The following is a 17,445-nucleotide window of genomic DNA, read 5'->3' on the forward strand; positions in this document are numbered from 1 at the left end:
TCAAATATTAATTTGCTATTATTATTTATTTTTTAAGCAAAGTATAAGGGAGTTTTACTCCAGTCTAGTAGGTGGCGGTAATGCAACATTTATTGGATGCCTATCGCCGTTAAACCTCATCGAAGAAGAAGGATGCTCGAAAATGAAAGAATTTTAGAATGTCTCTCGATGTTACTTTTCATTCCATTGTCTCTTTGTTGCGTACAACAGTCGTGTTCTGTCTTACCACGCGATTAGCCCGCGAGACAGGATGACACATCTGAAAACATTTACATCTGTTTCTATTTAGCTAGCTAGCTCTCTAGCCATGTTTATCTTTGTAGCATGCTAACCTAGCCTCATCAAGGTGGAAAGAAAATAATTCGATTATTCTTAGAGACGCCTCGAGTATGGTAATGTTATCTTTAAGCAACAAAACATGATTTAACGTAGGAATTAACAAAGCATTATGTTTTACTATTGTCACTACACGATTTATTTTAGATTTAATTTAGCCAATGACTGTTCTTCACAGACGGAACCAGGACAGTTTGTTTCAAGTAGAGAAGAAATATCTACATATCTGCTGGAGGTGGAAGCTGCAAAGTATCGGGTAATAATGCCTATTCATATAGCTATTGAAAAAGGCTCACAAGAGTATGTGAATTCAAGTTTGGCCTAAATTAGGCTATTAAACACACATAAAGCTTAACGTTACATGTCAGCTGTGGGATCTCTGACATATTTGGATAGATATTCCTTGGATATTTCAAAACAAATGGAATTCTACTGAACAAAAATATAAAAACACAACATGCAACCATTTCAATGATTTTACTGAGTTGTATTTCAATTTCCTTATAATACGCTGTCATGCACATCAATCCAGAGCATCCCAAACATGCTCATTTGGTGATGTGTGGTGAGTGTGCAGGTCATTGAAGAACTGGGACATTTTCAGCCTCCAGGAATTGTGTACAGATCCTTTCGACATGGGGCTGTGCATTATCGTGCTGAAACACGAGGTGATGGATGAATGGCACAACAAGGGGCCTCTCGTCACAGTATCTCTGTGCATTCAAATTGCCATCAATAAAATGCAAATGTGTTCATTGTCTGTAGCTTATGCCTGCCCACACCCCCACCGCCAACATGGGGCACTCTGTTCACAACGTTGACATCAGCAAACTGCTCGCCCACACAACACCATACAAATGGTCTGCATTCTCTGGCAACAGATGTGGACATTCCTGCAGTCAGCATGCCAATTGCACGCTCCCTCAAAATTTGAGACATCTGTGGCATTGTGTTATGTGACAAAACTGCACATTTTAGTGTGACCTTTTGTCCCCAGCACAAGGTACACCTGTGTAATGATCATTCTGTTTAGTATGCCACACCTGTCAGGTGGCTGTATAATCTTGGCAAAGGAGAAATGCAAACAAACAGGCATGTAACCAAATTTGTGCTCAATTTGAGAGAAATAATATATTTGTGCATATTATGTTTTATTTTGGGGGGGGGGGATATTTTATTTCAGCTCACGAAACATGGTCCCAACACTTTACATGCGTTTATATATTTGTTTAGTGTAAATTACATTGTTATAAGTAAACTGTAAAGTACTGTTAAATTGCAAAATGGACTAACTAATTACTCAAATACATAGTAAATGTAAGATAGGCTAGTGAAATGAAAGTACTTGAATTTGTAAAATTCGCTGACATCTCTTATTTGTTTTGAAGGAGATTTGCAGCCAGTATAAGTACATGAGGAAAATCAGGGGCGATGGTAATTGCTTTTACAGAGCTCTCTGCTTTGGACACCTGGAATCATTGTTACAAAATGATAGAGCTTTGCAAAGGTAAAATCCTTCCTAGTATGCATACATTTTTCCATGTGTTGGACTCCATGAATGTGCCTTTACCTGTGTGGCTTTGCCACTTGAAAATAATGGAGGAAAATGTATAATTTTCTCTCCGTATCTCAGATTCAAAGAAACAGTGAAACAAAGTGGCAAAGAGTTATTGGCTGCAGGCTTTGATGAGAGCTCTTTCAAAGACATGCTTGACATGGTAAGTTTACATTTAACTTTGTACTATTCAACAAAAAAATATCTAATAATGCTCCTTCACAATAAAGATGACGAGTCACATTTTGTTTAACTGTCAGACATGTAACTGAAGCCTGTTTTAATTATTGCACAATTCATCTTTTAGTTTGTAGGTGTTCTAGAACAATGTGAAGCTGATGAGCAGGGTGACACGTTGCTCCAGCTCTTTAATGAGCAAACTACCTCCGACAGTATGGTGCAATACCTCAGGTTGCTCACCTCAGCCTACCTTCAAAACCATGCCGACTTCTTCAGCCACTTTGTGGAGGCACCCAGTCTCAAGGTTTACTGCACTCGGGTCAGTATGAGTTGCGCTCAAGACCATATTGCAGTTAACTTCTGTTTTATTAATGTGCTATGGAAGTGTGCCAGATGCTGCTGATACTTTTCTCCAAAGACAATCAGACCTCTTGTCAAGGAGTCTCACCACTCAAAACTAAGGTCTGAAAGTATTCTGCTGCTCTCTAGTGGTGGTGCAATTAATGGAAAAGAATTGGTGTTTTAGGGACCAATCACAGACATTACCATTTTTTTGTAGCTTCTGTTTCTGCTTGGGTATATACACTTACAATGTCCATTATTGCCTTATCCAGGAAGTAGAAACCATGGCGATGGAGTGTGATCACGTAGATATTCTGGCTCTGTCGGAGGCCTTAGGAGTTAGCATCCACATTGCTTCCGTGGAGGGGGGAGATGGACACCGCCTGGCCCACCACACGATTCCAGAGGGAGCGGAGCCCTGCCTACACCTCCTATACAAAACAGCCCACTATGACATTCTCTACCCACATTGCCATTGAGGGGCCTGATGAAGGCCTCCACTTATCTCAGGTTTACCGGTAGTTAAGTGTTCAAATAAATGTACGTTGTGATTAAGAAGTTTCTCAAACAAAAATGTTTTTAGCATTGTTTTGTAATTTACAGTGAACGCATATGCGGTAGACTCCGCTCAACTTTCTTGAATGTCCAAAAAAAAGTATTTATTCAAAAACAAGACTGATATCTTCTAAAATCATTTGTGAAAATGTTACAATAATTGCACTGTATTTCCATTTATATAAATTCAATCTCAAACATTCTAATTGAGACTACAATCATTTTTAACACTGCGGCTGCTGCTTTTTCTTTTGTTTCTGTCTTCTGATTGGAGACACTGGTCAAGGGCGTTTCCAAAACATGTAGGGGTATGTTGGGCAGGGAGAGCTTACCCATCTGTGTGGGGTACTTGGTCTTCATCACATTCTTGAATACAGGCTGAGAAATCAGGTGTTTCATGTGCTTCTTCATGCCCTTCACCATCTTCTGCTGCTGCCTGTCATCCTCTCATCCTTCCTCCCCCCTAAAAAAAACAACTAAATGTCAGTTTACTCTGATCTATTTTTGTAAGTCCCTCTTATTTCTGGGTTTCTTATGGGGCAACCTCCCACTCCTAAACTCATTTAATGATGTAGTCTTACCAAGAAAAACATCATCATCCAGGTCCACCTCCAAAGCTTCTGCCTCTTGCTTAAACCAAGAGTTGTGCTGCTTCTCTCTGCTGTTGTGGAACTCAATCTTCTCTATCTTCCTAGCCATGTTGACTCACTCCTGTCAAGGCAGATATGAAATATGGTACAATGTTGTTTTATGTCATGAAAGATAAGTAAATCTGTGCAGCTCCTAGCTTAGATCGACCATCAAGTGATCAAATACAGGTGCCTGGCCTGGCTAGGCGCCTACCTTGATGGCAGCCATGCACTTGCTCTGAAAGGGAAACATGGGAACCTCCTCATCCTTTCCCAGAGCTCTGTAGATTCTCTTGAAGTTCATCATGTCATCTGGCCCAACCAGGAGCAAACTGAGACCCTCTTTGGTGGCTCGTGCAGTCCTTCCACTGCGGTGGACACAAGTCTCTGAAGTCCTGGGAACCTGGGACACACAAGAACGTTATTATTTGAGAAACAACTGTCAGAGACAAAGAATAACAGGAAACCACCAAAGGTGTCAAAAGACACACCTGGTAATGAATGACGTGTTGAACATTTGGAATATCAAGCCCTCTTGCCGCCACATCAGTTGTCAGGAGCACACAGCTGTAAAAAACAATGTTTATTGTAGTCAACATAGTTTATGGTACAGACAAAAAGTTGCTGATCCATGCAAGTGTAATCCAATGCATACCTCAAAACAGATATGGATAATAACTAGTCTGCAGCATATACATGTACTTCTATGACTCACCTCTCCCTCTCAGCGAACCGCTCAAGGTTTTTTAGGCGCTGCTTCTGGTGCATGTTGGCATGCAGTGGCAATGGGGTACAGTCCAGGATGACCAGCAGAGAGTTAAGCCGCTTGATGCAGTCAATACTGTTGGCAAACACCATAGTCCGGCCTGGATACTGGAGCAGGAAGTAGTACAGGAAGAAATCCTTCTCTTCCTTTTCACAGTGTATCCGTGTCTCAGTCAGGGTCTCGACTGTAGCCTCCTTCCGGGTCAGATCAATTACTTTAGGTTTGGACCTGATCCCCACTTTCTCCATAAGGACCTCCAGCTTGCTCCGCTGGTCCACCTTCTTGCCCTTTTTCTGCAAGTGGGTGGGCAAGCTGTGGGCCATGGTCAGGGTGGCGGAGAACACAAATGTCTGCCTCTTTGGGTTAAACTGGACAGTGTTCAGCATCTCCAGCAGACTTTCCAGCTCAGCAAAATGGCCTCTTTCCACCATGCGGTCTGCTTCGTCAATGACTAGGCACCTATGAGAAAAAAAACAGTTTTACTGATTTACAATTTTGACTGGTGTGAAGCAAAAATGTAACTTTCCAGGCCAGATACAGACAAACACCTGCATTGAACATGCATTATACCAATTTAAACCCACTTCTGCTTTCCTGAGCTGCCTTAGGTTGACCAGATGTGGATGCCTCTCTTTGATCATCTCCCACAAGCGTCCTGGGGTGGCAATGACGATCTCAGGTCTGCGTTTCAGCATCCTGATCTGTTTCTGCTGAGCCATTCCACCCACCACAATCGCTGTTTTTATACCTGCACACGGGGGGGGGGGGGGGGCTATTAAATCGATTCATTTAAAAAGCTTTGTGAAAACCCATTCAAATCTGATTCTTGAAAACCCACACCTACATCACAAAAAGGGTAATAAATAAAAAAGAAAAATCTGGCTTCTCACTGCCTTTAGCACTCACCAGTAAACTTGGCCACAGCATCAATGTGATGTTTCACCTGTACAGCCAGCTCCCTGGTCGGGCAGAGAACCAATCCTAACAATGGCTGTTTCTCACTGACTTTCAGAGTCTCTTCTTCTGCTGTGTTGTCAAAGTCAAACTCCATATTCTCAACGACTTTGACACACCTCTCATCCTCATGATACATTTCTTCATCCTCCTCAATTATTTTTTCATCATCATCAGCATCTTTGTCTTCCTCTGCCACATTTTCACACCCCTGCTCTCTGGTTTCCTCAGTGCAGGCCTCTTTAGACTCAGCAGGGGTCTCTGGAGCTGCCTCAGTGACCTCTGTGCTGGTGTCCATGGAAATACTTTCCTCAGTGTGTACAGATTCCTCCACTGTCGGCAGGTACAGGCTTTCCACCTGTGTTCCTGGCTCAGTCTGGCCATCTGTCGCCCCCTCACTTTCATCTGCTCTCTCCTTCCACTCCAGGATATGATGGATCATTGGGATGGCGAAAGACAGTGTCTTACCACTACCCGTCTCGGCGGCCCCAACAATGTCCATATGGTCTCTGATAGCAGGTGGCAATGCCAGAGTTTGAATGGCCGTGGGTGATCCGAATCCTAGACTGCTCAGTGCCTTCAACACTTGATCAGGGACAAACAGATCCTTCCACGCTGTCACGTGTGTTTTGGTGAGAACCAGAGCGTGCCGCATTGGTCCAATTCTTTGCCTTCTTTTTGGAGAGTTCAGCCACTTTGCATTGAGGGGGTAACTGTCTGTTGCTCATGTTCTATCTGGGACGGTCTGCTTTTCCATCATTTTTATTTTTCCTGTTTGCCATCAGTCTTTGGATTGTTTGATTGTTGCTGAGCATCCTCAGGACACATAACAGCATTTTGTGACAGTTTCTTCAGGGGCTTCTTCCTCCTTGACAACAACTTTCTCTGAACCATTTCCAAGGTTTTGGGCCTCGTTACTCACCTCCTCACTCTTCACTTCACTGTCCTGAGAGGTCATCCTGTGTGGTTGGGTCATTTTGTTGGGCTGTTTTCTTATTCTTCTTAGCTGGTTTTTCAGACGTTTCATTTTTGTCACTACCTCCCTTACATACCTCTTCCCATTTGCCTCCATCCTTATCTCCCTCACTTGCTTTTCTTTTCTCTTCTTTTGGTCTTTTTCTGCTTTAGCTTCTTCCTTGGCAGAATCTATCAGTCTGTAGTATGTCAGCTCCTCAAAACAGACCAGTCCCCCCATGCCCTCTTCAGAGAAGAGACCGGGGTCCAGCTCTACTGCTTTCCAGCTGCCCTTCACATGGATCCACCGTTTGGCTGACTTCGGCCGGGAGAAAGAGCGTACATTTTTAATCTGACTCCTGTTGGACTTCAATTTCCTATGAATAGATAACAGTTCCACTGTTGACATGATGATGACTACATTAATGATGAACAGTACAATGTAAATAATTCCGGTGTATTCCAATTAGATATTTTGATCTTAGTACAGTACTTAGGGCAGGCTAGATTGTTACAAAAAGTGTCTATACATTTCAGTCATTAAGCACACTCCATTACCGGGAGTTACAGGTTTGCCTATGCAAAACTTCAGAGATTTTTTACCTTCTTAGGGATAGCCCCCTTATTTACATTTTCACCTAAATCTAACTGCCTGTAGCAAGGATATGCATATTAGAGGTCGACCGATTAATCGGAATGGCCGATTAATTAGGGCCGATTTCAAGTTTTCATATCAATCGGACATCGCTATTTTTGGACACCGATTATTATTATTATAATTTTTTTTTTTACACCTTTATTTAACTAGGCAAGTCAGTTAAGAACACATTCTTATTTTCAATGACGGCCTAGGAACGGTGGGTTAACTGCCTTGTTCAGGGGCAGAACGACAGATTTTTACCTTGTCACCTCTGGGATTCAATCTTGCGGTTAACGAGTGCAACGCTCTAACCACCTGCCTTACATTGCACTCCACGAGGAGCCTGCCTGTTACGCGAATGCAGTAAGAAGCCAAGGTAAGTTGCTAGCTAGCATTAAACTTACCTTATAAAAAAACAATCAATCAATAATAATCACTAGTTAACTACACATGGTTGATGATATTACTAGTTTATCTAGCGTGTCCTGCGTTGCATATAATCGATGCGGTGCGCATTCTCGAAAAAGAACTGTCGTTGCTCCAACGTGTACCTAACCATAAACATCAATGCTTTTCTTAAAATCAATACACAAGTATATATTTTTAAACCTGCATATTTAGTTAATGTTGCCTGCTAACATGAATTTCTTTTAACTGGGAAAATTGTGTCACTTCTCTTGCAACAGAGTCAGGGTATATGCAGCAGTTTGGGCCGCCTGGTTCGTTGCGAACTGTGTGAAGACTTTGTTAGGAAGAAATAGACAGCCAACTTCGCCAAACGGGGGATGATTTAACAAAAGCGCATTTGCGAAAAAAGCACAATCGTTGCACGACTGTACCCAACCATAAACATCAATACACAGAACTATATATTTTTTAAACCTGCATATTTAGCTGAAAGAAATCCAGGTTAGCAGGCAATATTAACCAGGTGAAATTGTGTCACTTCTCTTGCGTTCATTGCACGCAGAGTCAGGGTATATGCAACAGTTTGGGCCGCCTGGCTCGTTGCGAACTAATTTGCCAGAATTTTACGTAATTATGACATAACATTGAAGGTTGTGCAATGTAACAGGAATATTTAGACTTATGGATGCCACCTGTTAGATAAAATACAGAACGGTTCCGTATTTCGCTGAAAGAATAAACGTTTTGTTTTCGAAATGATAGTTTCCGGATTCGACCATATTAATGGCCTAAGGCTTGTATTTCTGTGTGTTATTACGTTATAATTAAGTCTATGATTTGTTAGAGCAGTCTGACTGAGCGATGGTAGGCACCAGCAGGCTCGTAAGCATTCATTCAAACAGCACTTTCGTGCGTTTTGCCAGCAGCTCTTCGCAACGCTTCAAGCATTGCGCTATTTATGACTTCGAGCCTATCAACTCCCGAGATTAGGCTGGTGTAACTGATGTGAAATGGCTAGCTAGTTAGCGGGGTGCGCGCTAATAGCGTTTCAAACGTCACTCGCTCTGAGACTTGGAGTAGTTGTTCCCCTTGCTCTGCATGGGTAACGCTGCTTCGAGGGTGGCTGTTGTCGATGTGTTCCTGGTTCGAGCCCAGGTAGGAGCGAGGAGATGGACGGAAGCTATACTGTTACACTGGCAATACTAAAGTGCCTATAAGAACATCCAATAGTCAAAGGTATATGAAATACAAATCGTATAGAGAGAAATAGTCCTATAATAACTACAACCTAAAACTTCTTACCTGGGAATATTGAAGACTCATGTTAAAAGGAACCACCAGCTTTCGTATGTTCTCATGTTCTGAGCAAGGAATTTATACGTTAGCTTTCTTACATGGCACATATTGCACATTTACTTTCTTCTCCAACACTTTGTTTTTGCATTATTTAAACCAACTTGAACATGTTTCATTATTTATTTGAGGGTAAATTGATTTTATTGATGTATTATATTAAGTTAAAATAAGTGTTCATTCAGTATTGTTGTAATTGTCATTATTACAAATTATTATTTTTAATCGGCATTGGCTTTTTTAGTCCTCCAATAATCGGTATCGGCGTTGAAAAATCACCTCGAATGCATATCCTTGGTACCATTTTAAAGGAAACACTGAAGTTTGTGGAAATGTGAATTTAATGTAGGAGAATATAACAATAGATCTGGTAGAAGAAAATACAAAGGAAAAAAAACAACTACTGTTTTTTTACCACCATCTTTGAAATGCAAGAGAAAGTTCACTGTTATAGCCATCACTCTGATTGTAATTCCGATAGTGTCCACAAGATGGCTGCATTGTATGTGCAAAGTTTCAGATGGATAACTTGGAGTGTGACTGATACTCAAAACTTTTAGTGTGAAATCACCAGGTACATTTGGGCAAATCGTGAAGGAGACGTTTGCATTCATATTCCATTTTTCTGCAAGAATATTGTCAAATCTGTATACTTGGACTTTGATTTAGCTTTCCAAGTATTAGCAGCCATATTATAAGTTCAACATTTGCAAAACAACCCGTTTTCATAACTCTGAATACCCTTGTAATTTTGGTCCAAAATGAAAAGGCATGCTGTCGTACAAGGTTAGAAGCTACATTTTACAACATATACATGATTTCCGGATACTCCCATAAAGCCTAGCTCATTGGCTATTTAGCTAGCTTTGTTTGACCCCCGATTGGTGCTTATTTGACAAAGATACAGCCGTTCAAGTGATGGCCGCCCGCGTCATCGGCGTGCCATGAAGGCGTCGCTCTCTGACCAAATATGGTGTCCTATAGGATATACTACACCCCTAAGGAAATAGTGAAGTCTTGTTAACTTATAGGATCTCTGAGGAATAGATACGAACGTGATTTGACTCGTTGAAACAAGGTTTAGCGTGAGATTCACAGATTCCTTTCTTTGCAAATTGAACGAGTGGAAATACAAAATCAATCGTTCATGCTATATGGACCCTTTCAGGATATGAAAAAGGATTTTATCTAACAAAACAACACTTCATGTTATCTCTGGGACCCTTTGGATGATAAATCAGAGCAAGATTTCAGAATGTAAGTACACGTTTCACCTTCAGAGGTGAATTTATCAAACCTATCGCAGTGTTTTGTTGTTAGGAGCTCTCAAACAATAGCATGGTCTTTTTTTCGTAGTAATAGCTACTGTAAAATTGGACAGTGCAGTTACATTAACAAGAATTTAAGCTTTCAGTCAATATACGATCCTTCTATCTACCGACATTTGTTGTTACTCTAAAATCTGCGATCTTGACATAACGAGCTGAATGATTTACAACTGTCCCGTTGACTGTACGCCGATCTTAACTAACCTGGTATTGGCGATAGTATCTTCATTCTCGATTCAGCCAACATGTACCTCCTAAAATGTACATGTCCATTTGCAAGTGGTGTGTTTTAATTTAGAAAATGCTCCTTTAAAATAAATAATTGTTTTTCTACATGAAGTAATCCAACAATGCGTATACCACCATCTTCTCTATTTCAAATCTTCTCTCATTGATTGAGACAGGTGGGTCCACATGTCATGATGAAACTCACCTGTCTTGATCAATATGGCGGCGTACACATTGTTGGATTACTCCCTGGAGCAAAAAGTGCATTTCTTTTAATAACACAACATTTTCTAAATTAAAATGCGCCACCTGCAACTGGAAATACATTTTAGATACATGCTTGGACGAATCGAGAATGAAGATAGTGTAACGACCCTGGGTTTATAAGCGCGGATATCGACTCTGCCGCTCGAGCATGCTTTTGGTGCACAGTCGACAGCACGCTGGACTTCGGGATAGAAGGTCGAGGGTTCGAGACCTGCTCCCTGCCTGTTTCATTACAATAGTATCACCAATACCCTGCCTGTTTTATTACAATAGTATCACCAATACAGGGTTAATCAATCTCTGGCAACGCTTTGTATAGGCAAAACTGTAACTCCCAGTACTTACTAATGGATACCAAACAACTTTGTTTAAATCACATCTAGTTATAATTTTTTTTTTAAACACATGAATTGTACGTACTCTATTTGATTAAAACAAACGGAATAAAAGGGAACTATTCATGATCTAATTCGCTAACAGGGGTAACCTAACTAGCAAGAATAACATAAGAAAAACACATCAGCATGTTAGCAACTGTATAGCTGTCCGCAGCCAGCACCACACATTAATTCATTTTCAATACAGTGTCATGAAATATAACTGCATAAAACGATTGACAAATAAATATAAACTACCTTTGACTGCTTACAGGACTTTCCTATGATAAATCACACGACTTGACTGGACTAATGCGTGACACGAGGACGTAGCCATTGCAGTTGTGATCACGTTCTTCTTCTTCGGTGGTTTTTTTTCGGGCGGTTGACAACCAAAATTATTGGTGCATTACCGCCACCTACTGTGCTAAACGGCGAGTGAGACAGGGAGGACCTAAATCCTACCTGCCAGCCCCTTTCCTCTAAGAAAATAAAACAAAATATTGGATAATGTATCTATTGATGTTCTACTCAATAAACTCTTTACACTCAAATCTTGTAACCCATTTCTCTCATACATATTCTCAATCCCTCTCTCTCCCTCTCATACCGCCCACACTGTATCAACAAATTGTTTCCTCTTTCTATTTCCTGACAATAATCACATCTTCCTGTTGGATGTTTCCTATCAGATGTATCTACATTTCGATGAAACATGGTGAAGCCCTAAAATGTCCTACCCTGGAAGCGTGTGTTTCAGACATAAGGAAGTGGATGGCTGCAAATGTTTTACTTTTAAACTCTGACAAAACAGAGATGCTAGTTCTAGGTTGCTAGATGTTCACGTTAGGTTACCTTCTGTCTTATGTACCCATTCCAAACGGCACATATCATACTAATTTGAGTGTCTCGGATTTACATTTTACTATGTTACGTCTAGTTTATGAGACCAGGCAGGGAAGAGATGCATGCCCTTAATGTCTCTATCCCACTGCTCCTGCCATCTCTGCACCACCACTGTCCATATCAGGCCGCCGTTTGCCTCATTGAAACTTCAACGTCCACCTCCTCACTGTTAAGGGCCTGTTTAGCCAGAACATCAGCTGCCTCGTTCCCCTCCACCCCCACATGGGCTGGGACCCAACTAATCCTCATCTGTATACCCATCTGTCTCACCCAGCCATGGGTTTGTAATACCTCATACAGCAGGTCTTGTCTGCTACATGAGCCAAAGGACTGCAGATGCATCAATACTGCACGAGTCAGAGCAAATAACTACTCTGTCCAGCTTGATTCCTCCACCGACTGCAAGGCCCAACAGTACAGCCAGCCAGGTAGTCTGTAATAAGTTTCCTGCCACCCCACATTGTGATCACGTGGTTTGAAAAACATTATTAGTAACCACCAGGGTCATATACAGTCATTGGTAACCACTCAGCTTGAGCAGAGATTCTTGCTGGAATGTGAGTCTGAGTTATGGAATGTTGGTCATATTTGCTTAATTTCTAGGACAATATGTGATTCATGGATTCAGGATTGAAATGTTCATGTTATTGTTAGTCTATATTAGGAAGATCCCCAAACCAGTTGAATGAATATCTGTTCACCTTTAATACATACAAATGAAACATATTACATGTACAACACCTCTCCAGGCACCAAATGCACTGTACTCATTAGACTCCGTTTTTGGTGGGGTCAGTCACTCGGCCCATGAACAACAAGCTGTTAGTGGCCTCATGGTAGATAAAAAAGAAGAAGGGTCGGTTGACGATGAAGGAAGAGGGTAAGGAGTATCCAATAATGCCGCTTTCTGTGGCAGCGGCTGCAGTGGTGCCTCTCTCATCCACCTCGATCACTGCCTTGTGCAACACCTGGAACCACATTATCATTGCAATAATATGTTATTTGTTATTTATCCACAGTGAGTAATAAAGTTATACATTTCTCAATTGATACAGATGGAAATTGGTTAAGGCAAGTTTGGCCTGTTAATCCAAGAACTGACCTCTGATACCTTTAGGCCTGGGTCTTTGCTCAATTTAGTGAGGTTAGCGGTGTCATGGAAGATACTGGATATACCCAAATCTGGTAGGATGTTGTGCATGGCGTAGGATTGCTCCATCTTGAACTTGGGCAGTTGAACTTCTAGTTTCCTTTACAAAACAAGGAACTTTCATACATAGGAGAACTGGTATTCAATACGAAACACCTCTTAGAAAACCTATGGAATTTTGCAATGTTTCACCACAAAATACACATGACGCTTTCTGTTTACCTTTCTTTCAGATTTTTTATCCAGTTGAGGAATCTCTCAGCTGTGATCTCATCATCTATTGTGGTATAATCCAGGCCTTTGTTGGGTAGCAGGATAAGCATTGAAACACCATCTCGGTACGGCAGCTTCAGCACCTTGGCATTCAGGGAAAAGTCGTCCATTGTATAGAACTTATCCTCCATTCTTAACATCATAGGCACCTGGACAATATTGTAGTTGTCAATATAGAAGCGTTGAATTTCTGTGTAGTTGGGATTGAAGGGCATCTGCCATTCACCTAAATTCCAAATATGACAAAGCATATTTATTGGAAAGCAAAACCCACTGGGCACAGATGTCAGTTCAATGTCTATTTTTTATTTAAATTTGATTGAGGTGTCAACTAATGTGAATTTAACGTGAAATTAACAAAAAATGTCACAATGCCAATAGATTAGGTAAAGAAAGGGCCTTTTTGTAAATCCAATCAGTTTTCCACGTTGATTCAATGTCATCATATTGCATTTTTTTTGTTGTTGAAATGACATGGAAACAATGTTGACTCAACCAGTTTTTGCCCAGTGGGAAGTGTTATTGTTGCATTTTAGCCAATGCAATTAAAATTTGAAAGTGAAATGTAAAACACAACATCTTGAAATAAGATATACTGATGGGATGCAATTATGGTAGACACAAGTGAAAACTAAAAGTAATCAAGTCAAATGTAACGTTTTTTAAGTGTTACAGTGGAACTGTTAAATTCAAAGAATGCATGACATAGCTGCTCACCCCGAAAGAAAATGGTGTTGATGAGCATAAGTTGAGTAAGTGGATCCAAGTCAGACACCATCTCCTTGACTCTGTTACCAGTCTTTCTCATTATGTAGTCATTGATCATGGAAACGCTAGCTTTTGTATTTGCAAAGTCCACATTGTTGATATCAGCGTTGAAGAATTTCTTGATCTGGTCACTGTAGTCACTCTCTACCTCAAACTTTAGGCAAACAAAGAAGGTGGTGCTCTGGTCCAGTTTCAATGATTCATCTTGTGTGATGTTCCCTTGGAGTTGTTGGAAGAGTTCTGGAATGATGTCTGGTTGCTTGTCCCGATCTAGGTGGGCTAGGTTGAGCCCCTTCACTATCTGGTCTCGTGTGGGACCCTGTGCTGCCATGGAGAGGGTCGCAAAAGCTGTGGATATGCTCAGGGGTGAGAAAAATATGTTATTATCATGGTAACCAGCAATCTTCCTGTAGAGATTCATGGCAAAGTCCATGTTCTTGAAGGTCAGGTCTGTGATGTTGGGGCTCTGCTCTTGAGTTTGGTAGACAGGGGTGAGGGTCCAGACATGGGTCAGGAGGAAAAGGAGTCCCACCTTCATCATCATAGTTATTTGATGAGTTATGTGATCACAACCTGCAATAGTATTTACAGTGAGGTCCAAAATAATTTTGACAGTGAAATGTTTTTGTTTTTTCTCTGTACTCCAACACATTGAAATGTATATTATATGAATGAACCATTTAGAAACTACAGCACTTTTGTACATAGTCCCCCCATTTTAGGGAACTAAACATATTTGATCAAATTCACTTATCGCAATGACTACATCAAGATTGTGACTCTACATACTTGTTGGGTGCATTTGCAGTTTGTTTTGGTTGTGTTTCAGATTATTTTGTGCTCAATAGAAATTAATGGTAAATAGGGGTGAGTGGGGTAAACTGAACCATTTTTTACATTCAACATCACTCCATCAAGGTAAATATAGTATTCTTTATAACAAATATATCGACATATATTTCAGGATGTTGTGTATCCCTTAAAATAATCAGAATTCATGTAAACATTCATTTTGAAAACATAGCTTGTCCAAAAAAAGTAGTCTCTTGGCACAATTTACCCCCAGCCACCTACACATTTCCGTAGTGAACTAAATATTACCACTACCATTTTAAAATCATGTCTATCTTTATTTCCCAAACACAATTCAACACAATCAGAATCACTTTGTGTCTTTTAATCATTTAAGCATCTTTTAACACAGGCTTAACACCTAAGAAATAATTAGTACTTTTTGAAACACTTTTAAAATAGACCAAGCCCTGTTGTATCCCAGTGATAATGCCTTGCATTACACCTGGGAAGAAAACACTTCAACTTACCACATAGCCCTTGGCTTAACTTACCCCAAGGCAAACATTTTCACTATATTAGTCCACACAGTTTCTAGGATGCACTTTCATGTTAGGTTTAGGACCTCATATTGAAGCTTATAGAAACCTCAACTGACGTATAGAACAATCTTAAAATGATCTACTTTGATTTAGATACCAGCATCATGAAATGTATTTCAATAACCTAACTTTTTACCTAACTTGCTTTCTTCCACAGATTCCATAAAATGATGACCTCTTCCTATAATTTTGTACAGTTTCCCAGAAACAAAGGTGTCTCAACTTACACCACTCTGCCTTAAAGTATTGTCATTTGAGTCACTTTCGTAATAGAATATGTTTATTAACACTTCTACTTTAATGTGGATGCTACCTTGATTACGGATAATCATGAATGAACCGTGAATAACATTGAGTGACAGAAGCATTATTTTCATAACCCACCCCCAAAATTCTAACATCCCATTATAGATAATGGTTTGAGGATAGTATGTCTTGGGGGTATGATCTTTGTGCCTCTAACTTTCTCACTCATCATTATTCACAATTAGGTGTTCAGAAACATATTCTATTCTTATTTACAATAAAATAGGACTACAAAATGACAATTACATTATTTACCATTCATTTCCATTGAGCACAAAATAATCTGAAACACAACCAAAACAAACTGCAAATGCATCCAACAAGTTTGTAGAGTCACAAGCTTGATGTAGTCATTGCGTGGTAGGAATATGGGCCCAAATACTTAACTGTTGACTACTTTTATACATAAGTGAATTTGTCCAAACACTTTTTGTTCCCAAAAATGGGGGGGACTATGTAAAAAAAGAAGAAGTGCTGCCCACCCAATATAGACAGAAATACCCTCAAATTAAAGCTGACAGGCTGCAGTTTAACCTCAAAGTATTATTTATTTCAAATCGAAAGTGCTGGAGTACAGAGCCAAAACAACAAATGTGTCACTGTTCAAATACTTTTGGACTTCACAGTACGTCATGTTTACAAGTCTTCTAGAGAAATGGCAAGATATTTGTTTGGTGATCAATTACTTATCAATGCATTGCATCAGAGCTCAAATAAAAAGTACACTTAAGACAGTAAGGAAAAACTTATATTTAGTAATTTCAGAACGAATGTCAGCTAATTTTGTTAGCTATTTAGGGGGCTTCAACATCACAACTCGCAAATAACAACTCTCAACAATACAAGCAACACTGTATATACATATTCTTACAAATAGTTGCATACATCTCAAAAACAGACCTACCTTTCAGCCTGGGTATCAGAAAGGTATTTTGTCAAAACACTCCATCTACTATTTGGGGAGACAAAGTGTAAGTGTGCCTTCAGGGTTATCTATTAACCATGGGTTAGGTTTACTCAAACTGGTAGTCTTATTTTAGTTTCTTTCGAAATGAAAGCAAATTTGGTACTGACAATTGATGTACCCACTTTGAAAGGTGGAAATGATTCAACTTAAATTAGGACAAGGATGTAATTAAACAATTCAGCCATAGATCAATGAAGGAAGATTTCAGTAGGAGCAAATATTTTATTCCTGGAAAGAGAACTTTTAGATACAGCAAATGAAAGAGAATGATGTAATAAAATGGTGATGTGGAGTATAACAAACATCTGATTGTTTAGTGCCTATTGAAGAATATCAAGAAGTGAAATTGATGCAATCATTAAAAAACTAAAAGCATTGTGGCACCGCAACTCTAGTTCAAATTTAGCTCTCAAATAAAACAAGAACAATTTCAAGAAAAAGGGAATGAAATCATGGAATTTCCAGAGAAGTCAACTTTGAGCACAGCTCAAACTCTACATGGGATGTGTAATACATGCTTTGGATTAGCGCATCCAAACCGGAAAATTCCACGTAAATACGATAATTGTAAACAGCATTGATCATGTTATCACTGTATTAAAATAGCGTGTCTATACTACTTCAAAAGACAAAATAAAAATGACAAAACCATGACTAAGGAGTTTAAACCAGGGTGGTGGTTAATTAACTAGCTAGGGCAAGTCGGATCAGCCCTTTAAAATATATATGTATGTATGTATATATATATATATATATATATATATATATATACACACACACACACATATATATATACATATATATATATA

At 39.8% G+C, this 17,445-nt stretch overlaps 3 protein-coding genes across 3 annotated transcripts; 1 reads left to right on the forward strand and 2 right to left on the reverse strand.

The window, feature by feature from the left end:
• The first annotated feature begins 120 nt into the window (after window positions 1-120).
• LOC115172564 (ubiquitin thioesterase OTUB2-like) lies at window positions 121-3,171 on the forward strand. Its single transcript, XM_029730120.1, has 6 exons — window positions 121-392; window positions 515-592; window positions 1,725-1,843; window positions 1,970-2,054; window positions 2,199-2,390; window positions 2,686-3,171. Exons 1-6 carry the CDS (start codon window positions 390-392, stop codon window positions 2,890-2,892), a joined length of 684 nt encoding a protein of 227 aa, XP_029585980.1. The 5' UTR covers window positions 121-389; the 3' UTR covers window positions 2,893-3,171.
• On the reverse strand, window positions 3,051-12,262 carry LOC115172565 (ATP-dependent RNA helicase DDX24-like). The gene is given in 8 exon segments (XM_029730121.1): window positions 3,051-3,431; window positions 3,550-3,679; window positions 3,812-4,000; window positions 4,089-4,164; window positions 4,313-4,822; window positions 4,934-5,111; window positions 5,270-6,648; window positions 11,131-12,262. Coding segments are annotated over 7 exon segments (1,833 nt in total). The 5' UTR covers window positions 5,973-6,648; window positions 11,131-12,262; the 3' UTR covers window positions 3,051-3,384.
• Window positions 12,263-12,459: 197 nt separating this feature from the next.
• Window positions 12,460-17,366, reverse strand: LOC115172563 (protein Z-dependent protease inhibitor). The gene is made up of 5 exons (XM_029730119.1): window positions 16,574-17,366; window positions 13,919-14,542; window positions 13,151-13,427; window positions 12,881-13,028; window positions 12,460-12,746 (listed from the first exon to the last, which is right to left on the reverse strand). Exons 2-5 carry the CDS (start codon window positions 14,511-14,513, stop codon window positions 12,549-12,551), a joined length of 1,218 nt encoding a protein of 405 aa, XP_029585979.1. The 5' UTR covers window positions 14,514-14,542; window positions 16,574-17,366; the 3' UTR covers window positions 12,460-12,548.
• Between the last annotated feature and the right edge of the window lie 79 nt (window positions 17,367-17,445).

This window comes from Salmo trutta, chromosome 33, assembly GCF_901001165.1.
Source record: "Salmo trutta chromosome 33, fSalTru1.1, whole genome shotgun sequence".
Lineage (NCBI taxonomy): Eukaryota > Metazoa > Chordata > Actinopteri > Salmoniformes > Salmonidae > Salmo > Salmo trutta.

Excerpts from the sequence above, each read along its gene's own strand:
- LOC115172564 (XM_029730120.1), top strand. Across the intron at positions 2,055-2,198 it reads TCAAAGACATGCTTGACATG|TTTGTAGGTGTTCTAGAACA; the intron begins GTAAGTTTACAT and ends TTCATCTTTTAG. Across the intron at positions 2,391-2,685 it reads TCAAGGTTTACTGCACTCGG|GAAGTAGAAACCATGGCGAT; the intron begins GTCAGTATGAGT and ends TGCCTTATCCAG.
- LOC115172563 (XM_029730119.1), bottom strand. The coding sequence starts at position 14,513 with ATGATGATGAAGGTGGGACTCCTTTTCCTCCTGACCCATGTCTGGACC. Across the intron at positions 13,428-13,918 it reads CAACACCATTTTCTTTCGGG|GTGAATGGCAGATGCCCTTC; the intron begins GTGAGCAGCTAT and ends TTTGGAATTTAG. Across the intron at positions 13,029-13,150 it reads ATAAAAAATCTGAAAGAAAG|GAAACTAGAAGTTCAACTGC; the intron begins GTAAACAGAAAG and ends TGTTTTGTAAAG.